The sequence below is a fragment of the Phlebotomus papatasi genome, chromosome 1, assembly GCF_024763615.1.
Source record: "Phlebotomus papatasi isolate M1 chromosome 1, Ppap_2.1, whole genome shotgun sequence".
Classification (NCBI taxonomy): Eukaryota; Metazoa; Arthropoda; class Insecta; order Diptera; family Psychodidae; genus Phlebotomus; species Phlebotomus papatasi.
The window spans coordinates 25520611-25539658 of record NC_077222.1 but is presented as its reverse complement, the minus strand read 5'-3'; the positions used below and the strand labels follow the sequence as shown (position 1 = coordinate 25539658).

At 34.1% G+C, this 19048-nt stretch overlaps 1 protein-coding gene across 1 annotated transcript in view; it reads right to left on the bottom strand.

Moving 5' to 3' along the window:
* Positions 1-14004, bottom strand: part of LOC129798320 (hemicentin-2) — a 127857-nt gene extending 113853 nt beyond the window's left edge. The window contains exon 1 of the mRNA XM_055841427.1: positions 13104-14004. Within this exon, the coding sequence (XP_055697402.1) occupies positions 13104-13245 (142 nt within the window). The 5' untranslated portion in view covers positions 13246-14004. The remainder of the gene's footprint in view (positions 1-13103) is intronic.
* Positions 14005-19048: the final 5044 nt, after the last annotated feature.

Below are 19048 nucleotides of genomic sequence, written 5' to 3'. Positions count from 1 at the left end.
ATCCTTAACATTTTTGACTTATAACTATTAATTCTAAATTTTACTTTTTTCTCTCGAAATTGTTACTCTCTAATACTACTCATTTTGTTTTGCTCTACTACTTATTAATTGTTATTGTTATTAATGAGATTTGTTATATTTTGTTTTTTTTTGAGATTGTGGCTTATTGCCCCCTGGGGGGTTCGAAATCTTTTTTTTTTTTTTCTCTTTTTTTTTGGTGACCCCGGGGTGTGTGTTGCGAGCGCAACATATTTAAATTTAAAACTGTGGAGTGTGTTGCCCTGCTGAGGCGACGAGGGCGCTAGCGACGAGGAGAGGAGGGAGAAAAATCAGCAGCAGCTGATAAGTAAAAGAGCGCCAATCGGCCTCTTTCACCACTGACCGCCGAGGAGGCAACATCAATCACCTCGCCCATCTCCACCAGCCCAATCCCCAGCAGCAACACCATCATCACCACCAAGCATTGAAGCCACTGAAGCCACCGGGAGCCCCCAAGAACACCAAGCCCAATGCTGAGCTTTCCGGAGTAACCTCTGCCACATCCACCTCTCCCAAATTCCCATCTCAACCTCCGTGGGAGTGTTCTCACCGGAGAACACAGGGGAGTGTGGGACATAGTCCTTGCCCCGAACGTGGGACCTGAAGGAAGGAAGGAACGGAGGGAATAGAAGGGAGGAATAAAAGATTTTTCCCAATACTCTTGCCTTCTGTTAACATCCGGAAAATATGATCTTCTATCTACTCGAAGTTTAGAGTATAGAGAGAGCCAAAAGTTGAGAAACTCAAAAATTAATAATCTAACTTTTGCATTGTGTTCCATAACTATCTGTGGCTGTCAAATTGTCTCTGAAGACTTCTTTGGGACGCAAAAAATGTGTCAGGAAATCAGTCGCAGTTCTATCTTCTCTTTTCACGACAGTCGCCTCCTCATGTCACTTCCATTGGATGTGTCTTTAATGTGGATTTAATAACTTTTTCATGCTTTTGCATACACAGAAGGGTTTTCGATGGAAATGGGCGGGTATGGGACGCCAAAGATATGGGAAAAAACTTCTCTCCGAAATCCCAAGAAGATGGACAGGAGAAAAAAAATCTGTGATAAACTTGTTTTAGGTTGTGGAAGCTATGATTCTTTCAATGGAAACATGATTTTAAACTAACAGTCGTATTTCGAAAAAGTTTTATTGCCCCTCGAAATTAAATCTATTACGGATATGTCTTAAGTACGTCTGCAGAACTAATGCTGAACTTTTCGATATAACAATAAAGCATTAGAAAATAAATAAATAAAAATACTTTGTTTAAACAAGTTTACAGTTATATCTGTCGAAATCCCGACTGGAGTGAAATACCAAAAAGCCAAAATTTGAAGATTTCGAAAATCCTGAAAATCCAAATACGATCGGTATTTCAACCCATTGATGAGTTTCACTTTTCGAAAATGCTATCTATTTGAGGTTTTGGTCCTTTTGGATTTCTATCCATTGCAGATTTTGATCTTTCAGGATTTCGGCTCATTCGGGATTACAGTCCTTCAGGATTTCAGCCCTTTGGAAATAGTGACTCCTTCGGAATTTTGGCCCATTTTGAATTGTGACATCCATTTTGGATCAATCGGTATTTTGGATATTCATAATTTCGACTCATTCGGGATTTTGGTTCCTCAGGATTTTGACCCATTTTGGTTTTCTGTACTTCGGGATTTCAATTCATTTAAGATTTTGTTCCTTCGGGACTTCAATTCTTTCAGGATTCTTACCCGTCCGTCGGTATTTCGACCTATTTAAGATTTGAGTCTTTAGGGATTTAAGTTCTTGCGGGATTTAAGTCCTTCGGGATTTCGACCCTGTTCTCTCGTTCAGTAATAACCTCTCCGATTTTAGAACTCTCTCCGGTTGAGGTTTTTCCTTTACCGATTCGAAGGTATATCAGAGAAAACTTACCAAAAAACCCGTTGGAAATTCGAACGTTTAAACCGACGAGTTACACCAAAGTGAGTAAGTTCATGAAATGGACATCTTAATAATCTTAATAATCTTAATAAAATTGCGATTAAAACGTCCTTCCTGAAATTCCACAAAACTAGATAAAAATTCACTTTTTGCAGGAAAGGTTTGTACACGGTTGTTGACATTGTTGACGATTGAAGTGTCAAAAATATCGAAATTTGAGATGGCTGAACAATCAGCGCCAGAGCGGCCAGTACGTGAACTTGCACTATAGGCTTCCGGTAAATTTTCGAATAAGATTGGCTTGACTTTGGAGTGGCTTTGTCTCTTCGAAAGGTTACTGAACGGAGCTATTCAGGATTTGAACTCTTAGGAATTTAAACCGATTTAGATTATGAACCTGTCGGATTTCCCTTATTCGGGATTTTAGCTCTTCCGAATTTTGAGACATTTAAGCCTTTGGTTTTTCGGAATTTCGACTTATTCGAGATTTCGACAATTCGGAATTTCGACCCAATCGGGATTTTGGTTCTTCGGAATTTCGACCCATTTGAGATTCTAGTCTTTTGGAATTTCTATCAGGATTTCTATTCAGGATTAGGTTCATCGGGATTTGAATCCATTTATATTTTGGTCCTTTGAGATCTTGACTTATTCAGGATTTTAGCACATCAAAAATTTGAGACAGTTAAAACTTTAGTCCTTCGGGATTTCGACTCTTTCAGGACTTTGGCTCTTCGGAATTTCGACCTATTCAGGAATTCAGAATTTTGCTCTTAAAGCAAAGTTAAGCTGCGTAAGACTATCCCAACCTCCCCTATCTTGGTCAAATTATTAAATGCCTCAATTTATTTATCTTGTTCTACACTGATTCAGTTAATGACCAATCATGTATTTGGACAAGAAATCTTGGAACATAACCTAGACCGAATTCCCGCTTTGATTTTCATTGTATTTCATTTGATCGAAATGCAGATGTTACATCTACACCGACTTCAATATTCGTACTCTTAGAAAAAACTTGGTATATTGACCGCAAATATACACGGTAAAAACATTTGGACACTGACCAAAAAATTGGAACAAGTTTTCCTTGTAACAAATTTTTTTGGAATCAATTTATACCTAGAGAAGATATTTGTTTGTTAAAAAAAATTTTCTTAACAGTTTTGCTAAGAAATATAGGTACAATTTTGTTAGAGTTTTCTCTTGGATCCGTTTTGATACGGTGGAATGTCTATAAATTTGAGTTGATTTCGTTTTATACAAATTTGTTCCTGAAAGTTGCAATAGAATTTGTTGCAATCGGCTGTTTTGTTCCCACTGTCAGGAACAAATTGGTACATGTTCTTTGTAACAATATTATTCCTACATCTGTAACATATGTATTTGTTCCAAAAATTTTCGGTGTCCGTGGACGAGTACATTTTTGGAACGAAATTGTTACTCATATTGGGAAACTTTTTGTTCCCATTGTTGGGAACAAATTCGTGTAAGTGATTTCATCTTACAGTTAAGACCTATACTTCAGTCGAGATGAATTTCGGTGGTGAAAGTTCATAAGGAACATCAAATAAAATCAACTTGAAAGTGTTTTATACAGACGCGTGCATGACGATATCATATGCGAGTGCTGGCAGGAGGAGGGGAAGGGAATCTTGAATTAAAAAAGTGAAACCATGAAGCACGAAAATTTGCCATAGATTTGGTGTCCTCCTCGCTTCGGTGACGGATGACTGAGTGTGAGAAAAGAGATACGATTTTATACTAGACCAGTTATTTTTTGGAACAAATTCGTTACTAATATTGGGTATCTTTTTGTTTCTCCTAGAAGATACAAATTTATTCCAAAAATGTTCGGTGTCCGTGGACGAGCTACTTTTTGGAACAAATTCCTTACTAATATTGATTATCTTTTTGAGTCTCGGAAAATGAACAAGATTGTGCCAAAAATTATGGTGTCCGTGGACGAGCTAATTTTTGGAACAAATATGTGCCGAAATTTTTTACCGTAACAGGGAAGAATATTGGCACAGATCGGCTAGAGTAGGCTGTATGTAGTAAGACTTACGAACGCAGACTTGAATTACCACAATTAAACTACACACCAAGGTGAACAAAAATAGTAAATGATAAGGGACTTAATAGACAACAGTATGTTTTTATGAGCTAGGCCCTAAGCTTTCTCTCGCGCGAGATTTCTAAAATTAAGTAGAATAAAATCCAATAAAACTCATTGGATGCGATTCTTGATATCTTGATATCCAAAATTCCAAATTCGGCACTTGCTGGATACAGCGAATGCTCTATCACTTAACTGGTTGCGAACTGAAGTCAATCAAAGATGGTTCACCGAGCAGCATCACAATAGCTGTGATTCATGAAAGAATCACAACTAAAATCCCAACCGCAATCTCAAATGGAAATTCTTCAATTTTTTATCATTCCCTAAACTTGCTTCCTTTTAAAGACGTATTTGCATCTTGGGCGAATTTCGTAGAATGAGGGGAGGTCTTTTTTATGCCTTTCCGGAGTATCACGTGTCATAAAGCAATGTTCCACAAGGCATATTCGAGTTCAGCAAAAGTGCACTTGACTTGTCTTTTTTTTTCACCACTGCATTCTCATATGTTACAGTTCCATCAAAATATTTCTGTGCTGAGTATATCTTCTGGCTGAGAGGATCTTATTTTTTCTTTTTTCTGATATAAATAATTCCCCATCGTGAAATACTCTTTTCAGCTGCGGTTTTCCCTTTGGGAATTTCACATTTATTGTCTTCAAGCATATTCAAGTTTCATGTGGTTAAAATCTCTCTGAAATATGCCATTGAGAGAGCATATTCGAGTTCTCATTGTGAGTAACGTAAATTAATTACATTTGTAAGTCAAATCTTAACTAAAACCCTAATTATTTTGGGTGCAAAATCAGAAACGGAAATTTAAGTTGTAGCATTGGAGCATAGAATGGTTTTCTCTAAAGGTAGTGCTGAGTAATTGCTTAATCATGTCATTCAAACGTAGGTTACAACATTTCGCCGATAACATAATCCATTATGTTTAATATAAGGGAGGGAGTATACTTTGTAGATTACATGGTAAAAAGGTGCTTTAAAGCTTCTGGAATGTAATTCAAAATAGGTCATTTAAAGATAAATTTTAAAAGCCCCATTATAAACGGATGGTTTCAGAAATCTAATAGATAAAACATTTAATATTGACAACGATTTCATCATAATAACCTTTATGCTGTAAGTAAATAAACCATCCCTTAAGCATGATTACTAAAGATCAAAAAGAGAAACATACAGCAGCAATAAACGAAAACTCAATTTTGAACCCAAATTGAATGAAAGAAGATATTTTAAAACAGAAGGTATTAAGACTAAGATTAAGACTAAGAAACCACAGAGTTGTTGTTCAATAAATCAAATAAAATTAGTATAGGGGAAAGTACCCAAGAAGCAAAATAGCTGCCTTATAGAACCAAGTATTAGACAAGTCTTCTAGTGCACTTTTAAAAGACTTAAAGTGAAAATTTTCTGTTGAAATTCCTATAGCAGCTCTTAAGATCCTTAAGAGTGCGCCACTTTACTTATAGTAATCTCAGTGAGGGAAGCAAGAGAGTTATAAGTAAATAAATAGATTTTTGGTTCTATAGTGCCTTACTTAGGGAATTCTACAAGACTATTTTAAGAAAAAATTGCTGCTTGGGTACTCTCCCTTCGAACGTTCATGCCTTTGAATAATGTGAATTTTCTTTAAGTTTTCCTAAGAGATTTAAACATTTCTATTAAATATTAGCTAGCTTATTATCAATTATTGATAATTACGTGATAATCATATGAAAATCTCTTAGGAAAAGTTAAAGAAATTCATATTATTCAATGTTTATTTAATTATATGTTTATGTTTATTTGTTTATATGTGTATTCAAGAGTACTTTCCCCTACCAAATACAAAACGATATTTCAAAATTGGAAATTTGTAAAATAATTTGCAATATTTCATTCAAATATACGCAGCCTATAAAACCTTTAAACTATGAAATTAAAATAGAAATAAAAAGCACATTTTCAATTACGGATACATACAAAAAGCGATTAGTAATTAAAAAAATAATAATAGAAAATAATTTCCTATTGCAAATAATTATTTTCATATTGCCTTTGCACGTTAGCTTTTTCAATCAATTACGATAACCAGGTAAGTCAATAAACCGAATTTGTTTTTGATAATAAATTCATGAAAATTGAATCGAAAACAAATTGAATAAAAAACTAAATGACTTGCAAAATATTGCTGAATAATTTATGCCCAGCGCACAATAACTTTTGTTTGTAAACATGTTTTCAGAGCTTCCTGTGAGAGAGAGTGAGATGTAGATCTAGTCATCTCGCTCATTCTCATAGGCAGTTTCGAAAACATGTTTACAAACAGAAGTGGTTGTGCGTTGGGCATTATTCATATGACCATCACAAAAACAACAATAAACAAATACCTAATCTATATTGCAATTTAAAAAATGGGTTGCAATTATTCAAGTTCGCAGCACAGAATTTTCCAAAAGCAATCAAAAAAATATGAAACACTCTCCAAAAATATAAAAAAATAAACAATATTTCTCAAATAATTTCCACATGTTCACATTGCTTTTGTGCGATATTTTCTAACAACGTGTTCAAAGCTCTCAAGGTTTACCTGGAAACTTTTGAACATACTAATAAACTCAAAATACTATTATATATACGAAATTTTGTTCCAAAAGCAGAACAATTTCAAATTTCTCTTAACAAAAGTCATTTGAAATAATAAAAGCAGAATTCCCCTAATATTTAAAAGATATTTAAATTTAAATAAAATTATCTCAAGCAGTTTTGCTTTCTAATTCTTGTTCTTCAAACTCCATTATTTGAATATTTCCATTCATATTTTCTCAATTTATCACAATTTTCCTAGGCAAAATTCAATAAGAGAATTCAGTATTATTTGTTGTCTTTTTATTCACTTGTATTCGCCTCGTCAATTTGTTTTATTGAATCCTGAAGGGATAAAAGGATAATCTCCTGAATTCCTCACAACGAGTTATAAACAAATACTAAATCAAGAATCAAATGTTGAAAATCATACGCTCTATTTTGCATTTCATTCTGGAATACGCATAATTTATAAATAAAATCCAGATACAAAGATCGTTTTAAAATTACTTTTTCTTCCCTATTCGCCTAATGGGTTACGTGGCTCAAAATAAACAAAAACAACATATTTTCTCTAATTTTTTTCAACATAATAAAAAAAATATTTCATTGGCTAAGAGAAAATAATTGGTTTTTGAATTTCATTTCAGATGAAACAAATATTATATTTACAAGAAATTTTGTCCACCGAAAAATATGTTTTTTCCAAAAGATCTCCGAAAATCAAGTCCCAGAGGATGAATTTTTGAAATAATTAAATAAAATTGTTAGAAAATCTGGTTTAAATGTTGTACTTTTATATGCCTAGGAGCTTGATTTAATTTACGTAAACCCGTAAATTATTCTCTGCATCTTCGGCTTACAAACAATTTTGTTATTAATTGACTTAGAAACACATTTTGATACCTAATCTAGTTGCTAGTTCTTTAAAAAAAATAAGAATAACGGTTTACTGAATTTCTTATTTCGACTAATCCTTTCTGTGTGTGATCTAGATTTAAGACCTACAAAAAAAATTATCGAGATAGTTTGTCACACATATCAACAATATTGTTGCATAAAAAATTGCATGAATTATGCGAGAATATATAATTTATCTTCAAAATATATGGAAAAGTAATGCTTTTGAATAGAAAAATATATTAATGCCACAAAATATTATTATTCACACTTCAAGTAAGTGATGTACATCGTCGTTTGTATCAAAGACTATGATAGGGGGAGGTGGGGCTACTTTGAGCTGTGGGGCTATATTGTTATACGACTTTTTCGTCTATTTCTAAATGAAGCTGGTCCTTACAATTATTTTATTTAGATGTCTATCCAAATTACATTATGTTAAAATCCAGTTTCGTTTGGAAATATGCGAAAAAATCGTATAACAATGTAGCCCCACAGCTCAAAGTAGCCCCACCTCCCCCTAACTGAATTTACTCTGTGTGTAGATTCTTTAGAAATGCAGATTAAAGTAAAATGCAGTTAGAGCTAGAGATTAAACTACAAGAGATATGGACGGACTTGAGGTTTTTGGACTCATTATTTTTTGTTTTCGAATTTGTTTTGGCAATTACCCTAGCAAATACTTCGTCAACCATGTTTATGAAAGAACAAAAAGTACTCAACAAGTGATTATATTACGAACAATGTTTGTGAAAACAGTAGAATTTTTTACGATTTTTTTAGAGGGTTATACAATTTACAAGCATTTAGTAAGTCCCCATTTGGAATTCACAAACATTTCGATTGCTCAGAATAAGAACGAATAACTCTTAAAAAGCATACTTTGCAAGAGAGCAATTTGAAGCTAAGATTTTCCATGCTGAGTATAGAGTTTTTTAGATTTAAAATCCCTATAACTTAGAGAATAATCAACTTTCAGGAATAATATTCCTGAAGAAGTAGAAGGTATCAAAGAATACCCAAAAAATTAAAAAAAAAAGAACTTCGTAAAAAATCGAGTTGTTCGACTGTCCTATTTTTTTCTGTGTGAGTACAATCGTGGGAGTAGTTATGACAGTTTTACCAATTCGGGATTTTTGATTGAGAGCCCGTAGAACACTATTTCGTGAGTTCGAGCATTCCACCAAGCTGGAATGCTTTACCATCCCTTTTTTATTTTACGTCAACTTGTACGTGTATGTATATTTTATACAATATTATCTCGATATCTTAAGTCCTTAACATGAGCCTCAAATGGGTCAGTGGCACTCAGAAAAAAGCAGTTCTAACTTTGTATGGAATTTGCAAAAATACAGCTCTTGCCCGTAAGAATATTTTAAGAGCCGAATCAACCTAAACATGTCGTGCTTTGAATTAAGAGCTGTGTTCTAAAACAGATTAACTGTAAGAGCTGACGTGTCTTGAGCAAAGTACCGTCTCACCAAAAAAATTCCAGTGGCTCCCAGTGCTGTCAAATGGCAGACAAAATAGTTTACAGTGCAATTAATTCGCAAAGTTGTGATTGTTTTCGCGAGCTTTATTAATAAGATTATAGTGAAAATTGTAGGGAGAAGCCTCTACAAGTAGTGAAGTGCCTTGTGGTGCAAAAAAATGCAGTGCCGATGAGAATTATGTGGAAATTTGGTGAATAAATTCTCGAAAATAGAAAAATATTTTTTTCTAAAAAATAAAATATTGTGCCTCACAGCTCACAAGCTCGCTCGAGTCTCTGGAGTGCTGTGGAACAGTGATTTTTTTTGTTTTGAACACTTTAATAGTGAAAAAATTAAAAGATTTTCTCGAGGTGGTTCCCGTCAAAAACAAAAAATGAAAACATGTCGGGTATCTTACTCAGCGATTGTCAGACGGAAAAAAATCTTCCCAAATACGAGTCTCGAATTAGATAAAAATTGATCAATTTTGCTTAGAGTTTAGAAGAAAAATAAGGGAATGTGAAAAATTTTTGATTAAAAACTGCATACGGTTGTATTTCAATAAATAACGTGAAAATCAATTACTTTTTTCATTGTTATCGTATGTCGATTTGGTTGCGACACAGCAGAGAAAATTTGATACTAAAATCAAAACTCGATATGCTTTGCTTTAAGACCCACTCAGTACTTAAAATTCTTTCAGAGACTATTTTTTCCATCTATGAAAATTCAAAGACTGCTCGTACTTGAGTCAAAGCATACTTTAAAATAAATGCTTTCCTTCAAGTAAAATAGTCTTTAACTGAACACATAAATGCCCGTTCTTGTTTCAAGAGCTAAATTAAGAACTCTTTCTGCAGAGCTTTTTTCTTAATGGGATAGAGTAGTGGCTCTATGACTGTGAGGTCTCGGGTTCAAAACTGAGCAGCAGCAGAAAAAGATTTCTCATGCCACATCGGCTTTTAATTTGTCCAGTGAATGAATGAATAGTAATGCAAATGGTGCAAATTGGCAAAAAAAGTGAACGGCCTAAAATAATAGAGGCTGGTACGAGAACGAGTTTCGATATGAAAGTGGTACTTCAGTTGATACAAATATTCACTGTCACTGATCCAAATACACACCGAGAAGGGATGCTGTGATATTGTAGCGGCACTGGTTGCCCACAGAGCTGTGATATAGAGCGGCTACCTGTATCGAGGGATAAGATAGAATATGAGTGGGGAAACAAAGGGGGCCCAATTGTAGCCTGGATGCATCGGAAATCTGAAATGGAGAACTAACTCCTGGCAAAATCTTATCTTAAGTTCTTAATAGAAAAGAATCTGGGCTGTAATACATGCCTATGTTCTATAAGAAAAATTGTTTAGGATCTCTAATGACCCTTCTATACACTAAATCTGAAAAATAAAACCTCACTTTAAAGTGAGAATTTGCGAACTTTTTGTTCAATATCTATGGTCATTTTTGGTCGAAGGAACACCTCTTTGATAGGGAACTCCTTTGGCATTTTCTTCGAAATGTAAAAATTTATTTAACGCAACTATTAAATGGAAGTGTAATAGCGTCAGTTTTACCTTTGCCTTATAAAGAGAAGTGTTTGAAAGTTATATCATAATTATTACAGGAAGTGTGCCAATAGATCATAACACAAGTACAAGTTCTTAAAGTGTTAACAGGTATTCATTGCACTCTACGTACAGAGAATCGTCAATCAAAGTAAGTGACACTCAAATCATCCAGTCTTCTCCGGAGTGGAAGTAAGACGAATTCCTTGCTGTACACAGTATCTAACTGAGGTCCTAGCATTAAGTAGACGAATGCTCTACCAACTAAGCAATTAGAGGCCTTATCACCTTAATTTTCAGTTCTTTGTCTCTTTTAAGAATAATTTAATTAAATTGTTTTGGTTTTGGTGTTTGTGACTACGAATTGCTGATCTTGAAATGAGGTTGGTTCTGAAGGTATCATTTACAAAATTAAGTTACTGTGCAGGAGAGGTTAACCAGGGGCCCATCAACCCTAATAAAAAGTGAAGATATTTTTTTCACTTTTCTTTGTAAAAATTTTTCAGATATTGCACCGCGACTTAAACAAATTTGCTCATAGTTCTTGTATTATTTCGGCGAAAATTATGAAATATTTATTTTCAGATAGCTTTTAATGCACAATTTCGAAATACAGTAGAGTCTTCTAAATTCGAATGTTCGGGGGGTATTTTTGACATTTCTCACCTCCCAAATTCGAACGATTTTTTCAAAACTAACGAAATTTATATGAGATTTAATTGTACTTTGAATCAAATTCCCGTACTTTCTCACAAGACTTAGTTGTAACTTACTTTCTTTTCATTGTATACGACCATAATGTATATAAACATTCAGAAAGAAGCTCATAAATATGATTTTCATTTATTCAAAATACGAATTTTTTAACATAAGCCTACAATTGACATTTTGAATCCAAACGTCCGTCGTTAGAATTTGAGAGATTCATATTTGAGAAACTCTACTGTATGTCAGACTGATAAGTCAATTCTCTTTAGGAAAAACCTAGCCAATAGTCTTCGGTGCCTCTATGCAAAAACGTATGGAAAAATGAAATGTCGAGAAGCCCCTGGGTTAACCCTTCTTTGTTTTTATTCTATTGAGGAACTTTCTTATTCGTAAAACTTCTGATAGAAGCCTTAGTGAACTTTTTAAAGGCATGTAGGGGAATGTAGGCATGGTTCGCACACAGTGAACCTTCAAACGATGCGAATTTTCTCTTTGTTCGCAAAGAGCTAGTTTACCATTTCTCATCTCGTTTCATGAAGTTTATAATTATCTATCTTATGGTTAAGAAATGATGAACTAGCTCTTGACAACCAAAAAGAAAATTCGCATCGTTTGAAGGTTGATTGTGTACGAACCATGTCTATTTTCCCCTAAGCAGAATTATGAGCTTATAATACTTGTAAATAATTTAGAGATTTTAAACTTCCTTATTAATCCGTCAGTACACTTTTAAAAGTTGTTAAAACTTTATGAGGAATTATAGGCGAAGACTTTCAGGCTTTGCACACAGTCTGGCTTTCAACACCTATTTTTTTCTTTTCAGGAAATGTGTGAATTAATACTATCCATTTAAATATATTGCCTTAGATCAGATTCATAGGGGAAAGTAGCTTGCCTTTGAATGCGGTAGCCTTTGAATGTTTCAAGTTTTTTTTCTTATTTCCCAAAGCTAGAATTCCATTATGTTAATCAAAGTTAATAGAAAATAGTTAATAGTTATAGTTCAGAAAATAGAATTGCTTTGAGAAATAAGAGAAAAAATTGAAGCATTCAAAGGCTGCCGCAGTCAAAGGCAGACTACTTTCCCCTAAAAGGAAAATGGGTAAAAATATAAAGTGTTCGAAACCAGAGTGTGTGCGAAGACTGAAAGCCTTCCCGTATTAGCAAATTGTAAAAACAAAATTTCCTTCGTGTAACTTTTAATATTCTTAAAATAATCCTCTTTAAAATCGTACCAATCTAATAACTTGAGTATCTCTCCTATAATCCTAATGACTTTGCAAAGTTGTGCGCTTAACATAATCGTACATAGTGCGATAAATCCACAGTAATTGTTCCCACATTGCAATTTTCAAGGCACTTCTGCTTCACTAGTCCCTGAGGATATACAAACAGAATCGTTTAATTCCCAGTAAGACCACAATCCAAATTGAACAAGTTTAGAATCTGAGGGAGCATAAGCTGCTCATGTGTTATTGGTGGATTGAGTTAGGATTTTGAATCCAATATGAGCACATGTTTGCAGAGATGCTCCACAAAGAGATGGAGAATTTGAGAAAATTATGAACATTTTGTTGAAGTTATGCTCAAAAGGTTACGAATTTTGCATATTTTTAATTAAATTCAAAAGCTCTTTTCGAATGTGAAGTCCCTCTTTTGCAAAAGTGAGAGGAATTGAATATAAAATTCACATAGGGGATATGTTATGAGTGAGAAAAAGGAATATTAGAAAGGATTTTGGGGAGACTGAAACATAAAAGTGTGGCACCCAAAATAATATTCTTAAGGGTACATGCTCATGGGAACTTACTGTGCTTCTGAAAATCCTGTGATCCATTGCAATGTATCCTCAATGGACACATTCCAATCATACATAAAATATAGAAGAGAAAATGCCGAATTAGGGTTTTACCACCGATATTCCACTGATAAAACTTGTGAGCCTTTTCCATGTTTCATATAAAACTTTCATTCTCGATACATTGGAGAGAATGGACCACCACAGAACCACTCACAGCATCACATTGAAATTCATTAGGAAATCCTTACACTTGAATTTCATTTCACACTCAAGAGCTTCCGGTTGTTTTAATTTCCGAGTTTTTCTTCTTCAAATGTTATTTCTATATACACTTTTTTTCCTTCGATGGCACATGTTTCTCACTTTTTTTTCTCTATCTTGATACGTATCCCTGATTCTCCTTATTGAACTTGCTGTATCAGGTACTGTCTTGAGAACTTCTTGAAAGTGGGTGGCAGTAGATGGCAGGAAAAAAAGCAGAGAAGAAAAATGACAAACTTCCTGCAAGCAATTGAAATTCCTCCTCTGTGAAAGTCAAATAAACAACACTGAAAATTCCTCCAGGAATCTCACTTATCAATTGTGTGAGAAAAAACACCCCAAACAATCACTAGAGCTGTTTGGCCCAGAACGAATCCTATTGACACGACACAATTTAATTATTTTATTTATAGCATCACTTAATCATAACCCACTCGCTACTTGAGTCCAACGACGGTGAAAGTTACGACCGAAAAAAAAATTCCACCCACGATCTTCCGCAGAAATCTCGGGGATTCTTCTGCAATGCCGAACAAGCTGAAAGAATCCCTACAACTTCAAAACTCTTTCCACTCGTAAAATCCTATTTACGTTCACCGCAAAGCTACGTCGCGATAGATTCGAACACGACGACGGATGGTAATCAACTGAAGCACCAAGAGAGTCCACAACATCGGGCTGCATCATGAAAGGATGACTTTTTTCCCTCCCAATCTCTCTCTCTCTGGCTCTTAGTCTCTCTCACTTTATACACTTTCCCAGATGGTTCCTAAACCAGCCACAAGTGAAAACTCTGGCGCTGAGGTAAATAGGGGAAGGAAATTCTCCTCATGATGGGTTCGTTCACTTAGCTCTCATATTCTACTCTCTAACACTTAATCATAACCAGAGTTGGAGGAATACCCAAACCACAAAGATAGTTTCTGATAAAGATGGTAAGAATTGAAGATCCACTGAAGGATTCCTTCCCATTGAGGTAGAGTAAGTGTGCCAAATTCCGGCCAGCTTGCAATTTCGACCACCTTTTTTGTTCCTCGAATTTCCATGAACTTTTAGATTTTACGTACTCTAGAGATTATAAATTGCAAAAGAATAACAAAAAAAATGTAAGTTCGACAAACGAGATGACGTGAATAAGATACTGGAAGAAGTCCCGAAGGGCAAGGAACTATGAGAATGGAGGTGGCCGAAATAGGGCACCAAAGCTATGTCTATATTTTTATTCATTTTAAAATGTTTTAAGAATGATTTTAGAGTAAATAAAGACGGTAAACTCTTTCCAAGGTTCCAAGCAACACTCCTTCAGAAGAAAGAACAAATAAATCAATTTGAATTTAAAATATTACATTTCAAACTTAAGACTTTGACGCTTGCATGTAACTATGCCGAAATTTGGCACACTTACCCTATCTCAAACTGAGAACGAATTTAACGGTCTTTATATCCAAGTATATTGTTAAAGTATGATCATCAAGATTACCGTCGCATGACCATATTAATTCTGGATTAAAAAAGAAGCTATGTGACGAACGGCAAAGCATAGTATTGCAGGAAGTGTAGAATATTATGTTATCGTAGCATATGTTAAATTACTGTTCGTCAAAATGACTCTTAACTTACCTGACGACGACTTACAAACAACCCATCAAAAGAATACTGTTCACTGGCATTCAGTGAAACTCTAAATTGTCAAGTATGACAACAAAATAACTCTAAATGAAATTTTAATAAAGTAAATCCCAAGTAGCATTTGAGAGTAAGAATACAGTCAGACTTATATATATATAAGGTGACAAACACTAATCCTATTAGGCAATTCTCAGAGTCTCAGTTTATAGGTACCAGAGAGTAATATGTTGATAATTAATTAAATCACTTTATATCAGAATGACCGTGAAATTCCTTGTTGACGACTCAAAAATTACTCTTCAAAGGAACACATTCCAATGACTTGAATTGATGGATTTGTAAAATGTAGCTTATTTTCATGTATTCTCTCAATAAACCCAAATAGAAATTGAGAGTAATGCTCAGAGCACAATAGCTTTTGTTTTGTAAACATGTTTTTGACATTTCAATGAGAGTGAGTGAGATCTAGATCTAGTTATCTCGCTCACCATTATAGAAAATTTTGAAAACATGTTTACAAACAAAAGTTATTAGATGTAGTTCGGTCAGTTTTGGTTGATGAGAGTAAAAAACACGGGTTTTTTTTACCTGGTTAGGATTTATTCCTTTCTTCTCTTTACGACGTTTCGGGGATTGTTGTCCCCTTCTTCAGGTCTACAAATTAAACAAAATTAATTTTTGGAAAATTTCCAATAACCTAAAAAACATGGATCGTTCTGTTGATTTTCACTTACATTGAGATTAATTGGACAAATCGGGTCAGGGTTTTCCACAATCACTACCTTTTTACACAAAGTGCAAATTTGTCCAACTCTGTGTAAAAAGTAGTGCTTGTGGAAAACCCTGACCCGATTTTTATGCATGCGATGGCAGATTAATTTTTATGCTTTCGAATAATGGTCTTGACTATAACTTGACGCAAAAATGGCCTATACTTTAATAATTCTTACTTGAGTACTTTATGCTGCTTCTTGAAAATTCGCCTATAAAAACAAGTCAGTATAGAGTAAGAGTAGTAATTTGGCACTTGGGTGTAGGTCCTCATTTACTCCTTAATGAGCCGTTAATTATCCATTTGGATAAGTAATAACCTTTCCTCAACTTTGTTTTAAACTTCTGAAAATCAACGTGAAATGAAGTATTTCGATGCAATGTTGAGAGTCGACCGTTAGGATGATGTAAGTCAGATTTTGGAATTTCGGTCTAAAAAAAAACTTTCTTGCTCTTCTGTATGTTTTTATTGGCCGACGTTTCGATCCTTGGTTGGGACCTTCTTCAGGGCATCAAAAACTGGGAGAACAATTGTAAACATAAATTCAACACCATCAACTTTCACTGACACTACACATTGCTCCTAATCCATCAGCAGTGGAAGATTGGCTAGTTATCTGTATGACCTTTATGCGTGCGTGCCTCTAATTAAGAAGTGTTACTTGGGATACTTAGTATAATTCAATATAAAAGTTATGATGGATGAAGAGCAATGTGTAGTTTCAGTGAATGTTTATGGTATTGAATTTATGTTTACAATTTTTCTCCCAGTTTTTGATGCCCTGAAGAAGGTCCCAACCAAGGATCGAAATATCGGTCAATAAAAACATAAAGAAGAAAAAGAAAGTTTTTTTTTAGACCGAAATTCCAAAATCGGACTTATATTTCGATGCAATTTACATTTATTTTTAATGGAACTCTCTTGATCCTTCATGTCAAAGATCGAAAAGTACTTTATAAATAATGGTCACTATAACGTCGGTACTTCGTCACTAAACTTACATCCATTTACATTGCTGTTAAATGAGCGAAATTTTAGTCATTCCATGAAGAAACATTAAGGGCGTTCAAACGATCATTACGACCTAGTTATCTGTATGACCTTTATGCGTGCGTGCCTCTAATTGAAAAGTGTTACTTGGGATACTTAGTATAATTCAATATAAAAGTTATAGTGCAACTAAAATAGATATTTTCTTTTTATCTCTTATACTCTGGAATCTCGCAAATCTTTCATCTATTTTATGCTCAACTCGTCTGTGGATAGGACAAAAATATCGCTCTCATTCTCACACATCAACCTCTCATCATCAATGGTCTCTTTTCCCGAAAGGAACTCACACAATAATGAGGGGAATAAATTGAGTGAATAACAACACAACAGTATGTTCCTTATGTATTTACATTGTCATTACAATAGAGTTTTACATCTCAAAATGGTAAATCCATCTGCAGTGCTAAGAGAACAATTGTGCCCAGGCATTATCTTAAGACGACAGTGATGGCCCAATAAGACGGACACGTCCAATGAGAGTCACCCAATTCTGGCAAAAGTCTAATAAGTAATTAGTGCTACATGATGATTTTTACAGCTCAATTTCGGCCCCAAGAGGCAACACCAAGTGAAATTTATTGAAAATCAATAGAAATGGGGGCGGTTGAATTTGGTGGCGGAAGCAGATGAAGGGTGAAACTTACCACTTGGGTGGGTAGAAATTGAAAGTGAAATTCATCCCCCCTCCAACGATTTTATTAGCCTCCATCCCCAACAAAAAAAAAAACGTTCAGCTTTTAGAGAATTTATTGAACTTTCACTGGAAGGCTCATGGATCGACTTTTGAGTTTATGTGCAAGAATTCCTGTGCACAGGGAGTTGTTGAAAATATTCTTTAATAAAAGACTTTCCATTCTGCCACTAGCACGCTCCAAAAAAAATCAAAACCCCAAGAAAATCACCAAATGTTTTGGAGTAGTTTGTGAAAATTATTACGAAAACTCTCTGCAGTAGGAGTTCCGATTTGACAAAAATACAAACCATTATGGAATATTTACGAGAATATTTTCATGGTTAAGGGAATAAGAAAAGAAAACACTCCAAAACAAACCACTAGAGCATGTGAGTCAATAGAGGGGAACATATCATAAAAGTGGACTATAAAAATTCCATAGATTGGCAATATTTCACCATAATTCTGCAAAACTAATAATAGCCAATTCAAATTTTTTCCAACTAATATTTGACTAAAATTCGAGCTCAATCTCAAAATGATAAAAAAATAAACCATTTAAAAGGTGGAGCTTAAAATGAAAAATTGGCGATGATGGAAAATAGGTCAGTGGTATCATAATTAGCTGCGAGCGGACGATATTTGCTTTCCCACTTTACACTTTCCCCCAATCAAACAATAAATAAAACTCCCAGAAATATACAAATATAAAAAAAATCCCGCATTTATATATTTGGTTTATTGGCACAAAAAAAGGTACTGGAAAACTTTGAAATATACTTTTATTGCGCTTGATCAGAAAGCATGTCTCTAAATCTTTCGTACTTTTCGGGCAGATTTATGTTTTATGCAAACAATATGATTTATAGACGTAATTTTCACACAGAAAATTCTTTTGATAGAGTCTTAAATCATAGAATAAACAAAATTACCTCTTGAAATAAATGACACTCTTTCAATTCTAAAAATAGTAATTTGCATCACTGTATTAGCATTTAAAACTTTTCATAGTAATTCATCGACAATTTTATGTAATTCGGGTTAATGAAATTTTCCAAAAAAATAATATAATATTAGAACAATTAATACCAGATTTTATTATAATTTATTATGCAATTTTCGATTATGTTCAGTGGGCAACTGATTGAGCAATATTTCAGGTTAAAATTGGTAGTTTAGTAAAACTAGCAAGGTAATTAAAATAGAGGTCATAAAGTTTAATGGATAAAATAGTGAAATATCATTGGAACAGCAAAAATTAAAAATTCATACAGCATCTTGGCAACTTTAATATAATTTATATTTTAATTGACTTCCGACTAATTTTACAATCTAGTGCAATGCATGCCAACAGGCAGGAAAAATGAAAAACCCTCCTTCATGGTCTCAGATATCTTGGAATTTTACATAAGTTGCTGTTAAAATACGTGATAAAATAAAAGAATTATTTTTTTACCGATGTAATCCTGGCCTGAGATAGAAGGCACCAAAAAGAACAGATCTCGTGCTCATTCCTTATTAATATAAATTTTACTACTCAAACTTCCAGAAAGAGTATTAGATAAA